Source organism: Sceloporus occidentalis, unplaced genomic scaffold, assembly GCF_023333645.1.
Source record: "Sceloporus occidentalis isolate IW3139 unplaced genomic scaffold, rSceOcc1.0.p SCAF_5, whole genome shotgun sequence".
NCBI lineage: Eukaryota > Metazoa > Chordata > Lepidosauria > Squamata > Phrynosomatidae > Sceloporus > Sceloporus occidentalis.
This window is the reverse complement of record NW_028316985.1, coordinates 16,691,363-16,703,928: the sequence shown is the minus strand read 5'-3', so window position 1 is coordinate 16,703,928 and position 12,566 is coordinate 16,691,363. Positions and strand designations below refer to the sequence as shown.

At 42.0% G+C, this 12,566-nt stretch overlaps 1 protein-coding gene across 2 annotated transcripts in view; it reads right to left on the bottom strand.

The window, feature by feature from the left end:
• Positions 1-1,401: 1,401 nt before the first annotated feature.
• LOC149311693 (perilipin-3-like) overlaps positions 1,402-12,566 on the bottom strand; it is a 30,729-nt gene continuing 19,564 nt past the window's right edge. For both annotated transcript variants that reach the window (XM_089526691.1, XM_089526690.1), the window contains exons 4-8: positions 10,141-10,336; positions 7,034-7,116; positions 5,889-6,153; positions 3,956-4,152; positions 1,402-1,935 (exon numbers count right to left, since the gene is read on the bottom strand). In XM_089526691.1, the coding sequence (XP_089382817.1) occupies positions 1,510-1,935; positions 3,956-4,152; positions 5,889-6,153; positions 7,034-7,116; positions 10,141-10,336 (1,167 nt within the window). In that variant the 3' untranslated portion in view covers positions 1,402-1,509. The remainder of the gene's footprint in view (positions 1,936-3,955; positions 4,153-5,888; positions 6,154-7,033; positions 7,117-10,140; positions 10,337-12,566) is intronic.

The window sequence follows — 12,566 nt, the reverse complement described above, 5'->3', positions numbered from 1 at the left end:
AGCAGGGGGAGGTGGAGGTGGCAGAGCCTTCTTGCCCTTTCCTGTAGACTGAGGCAAAAGCAAACCACTGTAGCCTTTCCTAGCTTGTGTGCTCTTCTTCACAATTAACTTCTGCTCTCTTGACCACGTTCTTGAAGTTGCTGCTGGCCACATGTGTCCTGGTTTTCATCTATGGAAGCTTGGAGGGTGTGGCATAAAAGGAAGGGAATCATGGCACCTTTCTCAGAAGCAGCATCTCCACTGCAGAAATAATGCAGTTTGATAACACTTTAACTGCCATGGCTCCCTCCTACCGAATCCTGGGACTTGTACTATGGTTGGGCAACCACAGGGCCCTGTAAATGTACTAACTGACCTTGGGCAAGTCACATGCTTTCAGTCTCGGTGATGGCAAACCTCCTCTGAAGAAACTTGCCAAGAAAACCCCATGATAGTTGTTTGTGGGTTTTTCAGGAAACAAGGATGTGCTCTAGAAGAGTTCATTCCTGATGTTTCTCCAGCAGCTGTGACTGGCATCTTGAGACAATGCTGGCATGGAAGAGAGTAGGGTGTGTGTGTGTGTATAATGTTGATGGAGACAAAGTGATTTATATATTTTAATGTGTGTGTCTGTCTGTGTGTGTGTATATATCTGTATATTGTTCTATTGTTGAATGGCAAGGCCTCAGAATGTCTGCTGGGATGATTAGTTAATGGGTCATTTAATTAAATAGACACCCTGAGGCCTTGCCATTCAACAACAGAACAATACACAGGTTAACATGCAAATCATCTCCTCTCAACCAACAGAGTGTGTGTGTGTGTGTGTGTGTCACAGCTGTTGGCGAAATGTCAGGAATAAACTCTTCTAGAACATGGCCACATAGCTTTTGCGACCTGGCAGTCGTGCTTTGGTCGCGCTATTGAGACGCCATTCACAGGGTTGCACCATGAATAGTTTGTTGCTGGAGCATTGCTGGTTCTTGTATGAGTTGTATATGCCCCCTTACCTGCCCTCTGTCCCCTAATCTAGCCTGATACCCTCAGATATAGTCCTCTTCCATGACCATTATTAAAGGGAAATTCAACTATAGGTCTGGCCAGTTTCTATATATAAAAAGAGGTGGTGCTGGAGTTCCAGGTTTCTCTCAGTTATGAGGGATGTCTCTTGTTTGAGGGCCAGAAGACATGTCCCTTATAGGGTTGTCAGGTGTGCCCTTTTATAAGAGATCTACCCTACCCCATTCTGGTGCTGCCACAAACTACCATTCCCAGAATTTCATAGCATTGACCCATGGTAGTTAAAGTGGTGTCAAACCAGAATATTTCTACAGTATGTGGATGCAGCTTTGGTTTCCCTTGTTTTTCAGAGCTGGGTGAAAGACAATGAGAGAAAAAACAAAGAGAAAGTTGTTTCATTAATTTACTGCAAGATTGCTATTGCCCAAAGATGTAACCTAACAACCAAGTTCTTTGAAATGCCACGTAGCTACACCTCATACATTTTAATCTTCAACAGAAGAAAATGTCTCAGGTGGCCACTGCCATGCAACTGCTTTCACTTTCCTGCAGCATGAGGATACTGTCTCTTGATGCCTGTATCTTCTTCATGGTCTTTAGAGCCTTGATGGTACTCTCTGCGGAGGACCTACATTTGCAGTGGTGTGCTAAGAAACAAAATGGAAGAGTTTGTGTAATGTAGTTCAGGAGCGCATTCAAGTTTTCCTCCTCCAGCATTTTTTCCCAAACTCGGTTAAAAATTCTTTGGCAGAGATCCTGGAGGCAACTGAGTGTGGCAAGTGCCAACTGGAGTTCTTCGAGGATGTAAGTGGCTTGAGGAACATTCTCAATAAACACGGCCAACAATTCATCGATGGTAAACAGGATGATCAAGTAGATGGTCCTCAGAGGGAGTGTTATCGTGTAGTACAAGGCTATCAGCCAAGCCTTCCATTCCTGAAATGCAAATGTACGTTGAAAGAATATAACTGGGAATACAGAAGGGTTTCTTAGATCATTATTCTGTCTAGCTTAGAATTGATGACTTTGACTGGCAGCTGCTGTCCAAGCTTTCAGATACAAGTCTTTCCCAGCCCTACCTAGAGATGTCCAAGATTGAACTTGAGACTTTTGCATGCAAAGTACATGTTCTGCCATTGAGCTATGATCCTTCCCCCATTCAAAGACAAGTGTGGACATTGGATATATGGGACATACAAGAGCTGTTGCCACACTGCAGAATTAATGCAGTATATCACTTTAATTGTTATGGCTCCATCCCACAGAATTCTGGAATTTGTAGTTTGTTGGGACACCAATAGCAAGTACATTCCTATACTGCTTATTAGTGAACTAGCACTCTCTAAGCAGTTTAAACTGTGTAAGCCAATTGCCCCAACCAGAGCTCTTTGACAAAGAAGGCAAAATATCTCAAAAAATTACAAACTCCAGGATTCCATAGTGTCGAGCCATGGCAGTTAAAGCGTGTCAAACTGCATTAATTCTGCCTTGTGGTAGCAGCCTAGGGTGGGGTTGTCAACTTTTTATTCTGCCTCTGCTCCTATACCTTTAACAATAGGGTGCTAACACCATGCCATGAAAAGTATTGCTCTTGTCAAAAGACAAAGGAGCTGGCCAGGATAAGGCCTTCCTACCCCTACTCTTGTTCAGTTAACAAGGCCCACCAACACCATTCTGACTGCTATTTACATTTTATTTTCTTTACTTAAAAATGCAATTGCTAATTGCACAAAAAATGTTACTAAGCACTGCTTGTGCCTTGTCTTGTAGTTCCTGAACCCTTTGCATCAGAGACCTTTACCTGTCTCAGCAACCCAAACTAAGGTTTAATGCATGCATAACAATCTTCCCCATACTCCTGATAACCAACTTGGCTTATAGCACCACCTTCCTCATTGCAAATGGGTCAGCAAATTCTCCACCACAACAGAAACTGGAATTCTGAGTTCATCACTCATCCTGCTTTAAGAAACCTGAGGTAGCATGCAAAGAAATCTGCTTGTGCCAGCATCAGATAAGTGAAGTGGATCTAAATTTTTTTGTGACCAAGGAGACACCACAGAGTGGAAAACCAACTCTACGTCAGCTTTTATTCTTGCTCTTGAAAACACATTCTCTTAATGGCTTGCAGGAGCAATCCATTTTACAATTGGGTTAAACCCTCACAAACCAGCTTGTATCCAAGGATATCCAAGACTCAAAATTCTTCATTATGATTGCCTGCTCCTCTGTCTTCAGTTTTTAAAAAAATCCTGCCTTTATGTTTTTCTGCCTTCACTTACTTTGCATGCAGATGATCCTGGGTGCAGTCACCTAAACAAATTATCTCCAATAACAGCTGGGAATGGCCATGCGAGTTTAAAGAATTATCATCTTTCACAGTAGAGGATACTGAGCTCAATGACTTTGCAGTCTGACTCACAGGCTCATGTTCAAAATATGACAGCTCCTTCCTCTATCCAAAGCCGACTATCAACACTTTTTCCTAAAAAGGCCTGGAGTATCTCAGTACAAAGACCATGTGGTCACTCTAATCTTTAAGGGTTAAACTAAATATCAAGGAATGTGTATTCTCTACAATTAACTCCATCTTCCCTCCTCACAATGGAACTTCCTAAAAGACATGTGCCTCAGCAGTCAGACTTGGAATTTAAGACTGTTTACATGACTGATTATATATATATATTAAAAAAGCATACTGAAAACAAGATACATAGGTGAGGAAAAATATGTGATTGGCAAAGATGTATTTCACCACTTCTGTGAGTATCTCTGTTAAAATAAATGCTATATTAATTGTCTAAAATAGATAGATGCTGCATGATAACGAGCAATCCTATGCCTCAATGGACGTAATACAAGAATGATTTCAACCATTTCCTTTTAAAAACCAGTGTGATTGATATTTCCATCTAGCTCAAAACAAAGAAGAAAAGAAGAAGAAGTGTGGTCTTACCAGATAGTGGTTTTCAAGGAGTCTTTGGAAGTTCTGGCTTGCACGCCTCATACGGTGCCTAGATTGCCTGGAAGCATAGCGATGGAATTTGTTCAACAGGGAGATCAAGCAGGACAAGTAACCATCACATGTTATCTGTCTCTGCACTTGTTGCATGGAATCCCTTACTTTTGTTTGGCAACAGGTTGTAACTTCAACTGAAAGTAAAAGAAAACCATAGTATGACTGTAAAATTGTAAGAATACAGCAAAAGCTGAGGGCCACCTGACTCTTCTTGTATGAAGGTAATGTTGAACTTTGGATGTCTTTAGGTTTTGGTTTATGAGGTTTCTTAGACAGATTTCAATAAATAGAGGACAGCTAAAAATACCAGTGTTAAAAAACAGAAATTATACAAGTAGTCTAGCTATATTATAAAACTAAGTATCACCCAAAGTATAATAAACAATGAGTACTCAAAATTTGGCATCATACTACTTAGATATAAAATCTGGCCAATCTGATACCATTAAATGCCTGGGAGGAATATCTTAACCTACTGCTGATAGGTGGACATCCAGCCCCTGTTTAAAAACATAACACATGTGGAAGCCTTTGGTGCTTATCATATGATGCTATTATACCATAGTGGTGGGTTCATTCTGTTTGCTTCAGCCTTATTGCATGATGCCCGTGACTCTCTCTTGTTATTGTGCTGTAGAATTGTTGGGATTTTAATTTTTTGTATGTGTGTGCTGGAAAAGTATGTGTCAATGACCCCCAATCTTGCTGTGGTTCAGTAACCAGTGTACATGTCTCATTCCTCTTTATTGCAAAAATGAATGAAGTATGGATGTGGTGTGGCTGTGCTTCCTTGGAGATTCCCAAGGAAATCTCTGGTGAGGAAGCCTCAGACTACTTCCAGTGCTTGGGCAGGGAAGACAAGACTTCTCAACAGAACAGATGTGCTTCCTGGTTTGTTTCTGTGCTCTAAACTCTTTTTAAAATTTTAGATTTTTAAATAATTAAAAAAATTCTAAATGTTTTAGTGTAGTCATGGTGTAATCCTGACCTGTTAACCTTTGGAAGCCACTATTCAGATGCCTTTACTACGAAGGGGCGTTTCCCAAAGATCTCTCCTCCACTTTTCCTGTGGTACTACAGCATTACTGCCACAGCATACTTTAATTTTTTAATACATATTAATATTTTTAAAGGCTGTAGTCCAATAGTGGTGTGGCATCATGCAGCAATTGCATTGTTATGGTTTATTTAAAAAAAAAAACTAAAGGGAAACCAATCCAGATGCAGGAAGCAGGGCAAACAGGGAAGTGCAAATGACATTGCAAGTACTGAGGAAAAAATAGTGCAGAAAGGAAAAGAGTGCAAGTTACACTATTAAAGTGCAAATACAGTGAGGGCGCAATACACAGGATCAGCATTCAGCTATCTTTGACATTTAGCACATTACAAAAGTGAGACGAGGCAGTGAGATAGAAGCAGCTTTCTGTTTACATCTCAGCATGCCCCTGAAACGCATACTTTCTGTTTCTGATAGAGATGATTGTAAACTTGTGTTTTTTGTTGTGCTGGAAAAATCTGTTTGGCAAAAGCCACACTTTTATGACCATCTTGCTCTGAGGGAGAACGATGTCACATGGGGGCATAAGCAGAAAGCCACTTTTATCTTGGTGCCTCTTCTCTTTCTTTTGTAATGCAATGAGACTCTTTGTGAATATGGGTGAAATAGTTTGAAACAGGAGAGCCTGAAACAACTTACTATTACAGTAGCATTATAGTCTGTTCTGCTCCCAAATAGCTTGTATTTTCAAGTTCCTGCTCCTGCTTAGTCAAAATCGTTTTTCATTGGTTTTCTATTTGCCCATGCCATTAAAATCCCAAACCATTCTAAACAATAATAAGTGTAGACATAAGCCCAGTAAGGAGTTCTTACTCGTATCTTCATCAGCAACAAGGAGATAATGATCCACAAAGGCATGGGACCTGCCCAGCATCGCTTCCACACTGTTCTTGGCCATCTGTCCCATTCTTGTTCCCATCACCATACTCATACTCCCAGTCACCATGGATGTTGTTGTCTTCACACTACCCTGCACGGCATCTTTGGTCATACAGACCACCCCCGACAGTCTACGAGTCACAGCACTCTTTGCACCTGCAACTTTAGAAGACATCATCTCTTTTGTTTCGGAGACAACCTACAACAGGTAAAGGGAAGATTGGTTTGTACTGGATTGAAAGAGAAGTCTTCATCCTCTGATTACACTATCCCATGGGATTAACTTTTGTTATTCTTTTTGTTGTGTGCCTTTAAAGCATTTTCTACTTAAGATGACCTAAACATGAACCCATCACAGGGTTTCCTTGGCAATATTTATTTAGTAGGGTTTTGCCTTTGCTTTCCCCTGAGGCTGAGAGAGTGCGATTTGCCATAGGTGGGTTTCCATGGCTGAGCAAGGATTAAAAGCCTATTTTTCAGAGTTGTAGTCCAGCACTCAAGCCACTATACCACACTGGATGTCATGATGTCAGTAGTAATAAAACAATTCTGCTGCCCCTACCCACTTGATTAGGCTGCAGTCCTATAATACCTTCCTAGCCCTAAGTCCCACTGAATCAGCAAAAATAACTTCTGAGTAAACATGTATAGGCTTGTACTGTATCTTCTGCATCATCCCTTCTGCCCCTGCACCTGCCAGCTTCAACACAAACCAAAGCAGATCTGAAACCAGAGTTCTTTTCGAAAACCAAGCAAGCCAGTGTGAATGTGCCCATTGTACAAAATGACTGACCATGTGTCAGAGCTCCTTAAGCATTCATCTGCCTCCATAGCCCTATTGGCTTTTAACCATGTTGTCTTCGGGAACTTAACATGCCTTCCCAGAGAACGGGTAACTGCTTCTTATAAAGACCTTTCTCTTAAAGACCTGTTTCAGAAACAATTGGTTGACTCATGTCTTTTTAGATTGTAAGCCCGAAGGCAGGGAACCGTCTAACTAAAAAGATTGTATGTACAGCGCTGTGTAAATTTACAGCGCTTCATAAATAAAGGTTAATAATAATAATAACAATAGCTACCTGATCAGCCGTCTGTTGAAGAATAGGCAACTTCTGTTCTACTGTATCTAGTCCCCGACAAGCATACTTGTTTGCTGTTGCAACTAATCAGAGAAAACAAAAGTTTTTATTTAGAGTCACTTTCTGAGTTTTTTTACTTATGATTTATAGCTTGTGGCACCAAAAACATTGTATTAGGCGGTCCTACAAGAAAGATTGCAGAGGTTACAAAATACCAAGGCAGGATACAGGCATGCCTCAGTTAAAGGGCTGGAGCCAGGACGCGGGATGGAGGCAGGGATTATTGCATACTAAATTGCCACCAAACTACTGGCCGCCATCAGCCCTGGTCCCAGCTGCGGTCCACCAGCAATTTTTAGAAGTCGGAAAGCTTTCCAAAGTCTAAAAACTGCTGATGGAGTGCGGCTTGGACCCGGCTGTGATCCGGGCTGATGGCAGCCTGCAGTTTGGTGGCGATTTAGTGTGCAATAAACCCTGCCTCCATCCCACATCTGGGCTCCAGCCTGGGAGGCTTTGGATGAAGGGGACTGTTGTTGTTGTTGGGACCATGGCAGAGAGGAGAAATGTGAAATACCTTAAACCTTGTGTGCCATTGTCCCAATCTTATTCAGGACTTCCTTTGACTGCTATTTAAACAAGAAAAAATGTGCAAGTCTAATACTTTTTCATATTTAAAATCATGCATATATTTTTATCTCTAACATGCCTTGTTTCCAGTGTTAATGCAGGAGAGCAGTTATGGGAAGGTGAAGGGTAAATTTGTTATTGGATACAGAAGACATGTGGTGGAGAGGAACAGTTTTGTCAAATGATGATGTACATCTGTAGGATGGTCGCTTGTGCATTGCTAATAAAGAGGAAATTCATCATAGAGAGAATGAAATATAACCAATATTTGTATTATATCAACATATGAAAATAAATATGTGTAGATGCAAACTGCGAAAGAACTAAATATAATACATTTCGCTCCAATAGAGAAGACTGTGATAAAGGAACCTGTGCTGCCGAGTTGCTATTCTTCTCCTCCTTCTCAAGGTTCTTTTTTGTTATTGTTAAATGAACAGCCATTCAAAGGGAGTATACCTTTGTATAGAGCATTGTCCTCTCTCTACGGTAGGACACATGACTGCCCTATGCATCTATTGTGCAAATCCTAAGCAGTGTTCCTCCATGTGAAGAACATACATATTTTGAAGCACACAAGAGTATATTTATCTATACAGACTAGACAGTATACGGACGTTTGCTCCGATAAGAGGGCGCTTACATCTGGTGTCCCTCAAGGAGCTATTCTGTCCCCCATGCTATTTAACATTTACATGAAACCGCTGGGAGAGATCATCCAGAGACACGGGGCGCGGTGTTGTACGCTGATGACACCCAAATATGCTTCTCTGTGTCCCTGACTGATGCAGTAACTAGGGATGGCATCTCTCCTCTAAATGCCTGCTTGGAGTTGGTAATGGGCTGGATGAGGAAAAACAAACTCAGCTTGAATCCAGAGAAAACAGAAGTACTAGTGATAGGCTCGCCTGGTCTGGGTGGTGAAATTTGTCCACCTGTCCTGAATGGGGTCACGCTCCCCCTGAAGGACTCAGTTCGCAGTTTGGGGGTGCTTTTGGACTCGTCGTTCCAGCTGACTTCTCAGGTGGATGCAACAGTCAGAAGCACCTGTTACCAGCTTCGGCTGATATGCCAGCTGCGACCCTACCTAGGCCAGGAGGACCTTGAAACAGCGGTACATGCTCTGGTAACCTCTCGGTTGGATTTCTGTAATGCGCTCTACATGGGGCAACCCTTGTACCAAACCCGGAAGCTTCAGCTAGTGCAGAATATGGCAGCTAGGTTGGTCACTGGATGTCCCAGGGCCAACCATATAACACTGATTCTGCCTGATCTCCATTGGCTGCCTGTTCGCTTCCGGGCACAATACAAGGTGTTGGTTATAACCTATAAAGCCCTAAATGGCTTGGGTCCAGGGTACTTGGAGGACCGCCTCTCCCCATATAGTCCGCCCCGCACACTCAGGTCGTCTGGGAAGAATCTGTTGAGGATCCCGATAATGAGATATGTATCAACCTCACAAAGGGCCTTTTCTATCCCGGCCCCTGGGATCTGGAACACCCTTCCTGAGGAACTCCGCTCCACCACCTCCTTGGATCTCTTTAAAAAGAGACTTAAGACCTTCCTGTTTCGGCAAGCCTTCCCCGATGCTCCTTGATGATATATGACTCCCCCCTATATGTACAGCATTATCGAGCACATTTAGCTGGCCTGGATTTGATGTATGGTTTTTAATCTGTATTTTGAAACGTTTTTAGTTAAGTTTTATTTATGTATTGCAATTTTTATCCTGTATTTTGTATTTGATATTGCAATTTTTACCTGTACACCGCTATGATCAACATGGAATAGCGGTTTATAAATAAAACTTATTATTATTATTAGTAGTAGTAGTAGGAATGTGCCTCATCTGTGACACATGGACCTTTGCTGTCTTCAGCAGCCTTTCAGTGGAGGCTACTACGATGGAATGGAAGTTTGCACTGGTATATAAACCCCTTCATAAATTGTAGATCTCTTTGGGTTAGAGATACTGTCATTCAGAATCACTATTCAGTGGTATTATCCTAAGGCATATTGGCCACTTGCAACCCTCTGGATGGTTTTGGACTGCAACTGCCATCAGTCTATATCCAGTGCAAAGTTAATGGGAGTTGCAGCTCAACAATTTTGAGTGGCCAACAGATTCCTGCTCTTCAGTGGGAACCATACACCTAATAGACAATTTAAAAAGAAATCAAGTTCCCAGTAGGACAACAGTTCTCATCCTTTGATCTTCCAGATATTTTGGATTTCAGCTCAAAATTCCTGTTGCCTGGGATTTCTGGAGCGGAGGTCCAAAACATCTGGGGTGCCAGAGGTGGAGAAACAATGTCATGAAGAATGTGAAGACCAAAATGGTATTGTGAATGTAGAATTAACTTTTTGTCTTGGTCAAGTGATGAGCAAAGAACAGTAACTTAATGGAATGGTGGTTCTATTTTAACACATTACAATTAACTCCCACAAATGCAGCTATCCATATCTGCATTTTGACTCACGTTGAGGTTCGAGTGTAGTCAAAAGTGGTTGTGCCCTGCTCACTGCAGCTCCGGTGAGGGACTTGACACTTTTTTCTGCCCCATTACACACTGTCTGAAGGTAGGAACTTTTTCTTTTAATGGAGGTGTAGTTTGATGACACCAGGTCACAGACAGAGCATACCAGAGGCAGACTGCCAACTCTCTTCAAGATATTCTAAAATTGAAACCCAGAAAGAAGTCATGAGTGCAATACCAGCCAAGCTATTTTCCCTATCTGAATTGCTTCAGACTCTCAAGAGTTGTTTCCTTCCCTATAATGAGTAAAACAACAAGTGGTTGTATATGACCTGTATGCATTTTCCAGTAAGAAATCACTGCCGCAGGGGGAGGTGAGTAATTCCAATCAATAAACAATAAAAGGGAATGTTACCTCCCTTCATTATCTCTGCTGCCTAGAAATGATGTTTCCCCAATTTGCCAAGATGAATTTGAACTTTTTTGCTAAACACCCTCAGAACAGAGGGCAGGAGATTATATATTTGGTACATGTTAATACAAAGTCATCCTCTTCTTAGTGCTGCATCTAGAGTAGGTCTACATCCAGAAATGTGTTGGGTTTTCAGACTGAAAACTGGCAAGAGCTCTTGTACTTTAAATGTGTAAAAGAGCAAATTTCAGCAGGTTTTGTTTGTTGCACAATCAGGTAACCAGCAACTGCTGAAATTCCCTCTTCTACACAGGCCTCTCCAATTTTTACTCTGGCAACTCTAGTAGCTATGAAGGGGGCAAGCAAAATGAAGGAAAAGGGTAAAACGTAAACGTTTGAATTCAGAAAGAGGGGGACAGCTGAAAAGGAGGGGAGCTGCAGTTGCCTCTGGTAAGGAGTAGGCCCTTTTCATCTTGAATAAGGTAGTGAGATTTTCGGTTATGTATTTAGGAAGGAGCGAAAAGGAAATTCTTTATAGTGTAATATCGATATTGTATCTCATCTATTTTGTATTTTTTATTTAGAGCTCTAAGGTTGCACGTACATCTTACAAAAGTACTGAGCAGCACAGGCAGATGAGTTGAGGTCTGCATTGGTACTTCATTGGATGTGTCAGATTTAATATATAATTTGTTGTATTGTTGTTTTATATATATATATCTATATATATATATATATCTAGATAGATAGATAGATAGATGGACTTAAATTGTGATTGTGTTTTGAATATTAAATATTTAAATATAATTGGTCCTGTAGAACTAGGGTTGCCATAATTCTCTACAACCAAACCGGGACAAAATGTAGAACAAAATTTAGTCCAAAATGTAGGGCAATTGTAGGATAAAATTTAGCCCAACATGTAGGACATGTAAGAAAAATTGAGGACATAACCAACTAAAAGCCAAAAACATTAATATATTTTTTTAAAAAACATTAATATAAATCCTTATATTATAGAGATCTAGTTGCACCTCTGAGACTAAATGCATCTGAGGAAGCAGACTCTTTCAGTTAATAATAATAATTAATAATAATAGAATTAAAAGACATAGAGATTTTGCAGCACCTCAGTCTGAGACTAAGTGCATCTGAGGATATATATGCGAGTGTGTGTATGTGTGTATACATATTTGTGTGTATATGTGTGAGTGTGTGTGTATATATATATATGTGTGTGTGTGAGAGAGAGAGAGAGAGAGGGAGAGGCCAGGCTCCCTCCGCTTTCTCTTCCTCCTCCTCAACTCCTCCAAGTTCTTCTTCGTCTCCTTCTTCTTCTGAGGAGGAGGAAGGAAAGGGAAGGGGGGCTGGACTTGTTGTGTTGTATACACAGACACACACAAGAGCCAGGGAGGGAGGCAGGTGCGCTCCCGTCGTTCCTCAGAGGCAAGTCCAGCCCCCCTTCCCTTCCCTAAGAAGAAGAAGGAGACAAAGAAGCACTTGGAGGAGTTGAGGGGAAAGAGGAAGCGGAGGGAGCCTGGCCCCCCCTCTCTCCTTCCCTGCTGCTTGCACCCCCTTCAGAGCAACGGAGAGGGCCTCCAGGCATCTGACTGGTCCCCACCCCACCCTCAGCTGGGAGCTTGCCTGCCTGAGAAGCAAAGCAGAGGGCAAGCCAGGGCCCAGAGAGGAGGGAAGTGAACAGAGTCATGGAGAGCCGGTGGGAGGAGTGGGAGAGGCTTCAGGGGGCAGAGTTTCAGCTCCTGCGTCCCCAGCACTGGCCAAGACCAGAGGAGGAGGAGGAGGAGCTTTCCCATAAAACAGCCGGGAGAAAGCGACTGCAGGCCTTCACTGGAGGCCAGGCCCAGGACATGTATTAAAAACCGGGCTGAGACATTCCTGAGGCCCCCAAACCGTGAAAGTCCCGGGTAAATCCGGGATATAGCAACCCTACGTAGAACCCAGAAAGAGGTACATTATCAGTGTTTAATCACCTCCACTGAGAAGGAACTAGACACCT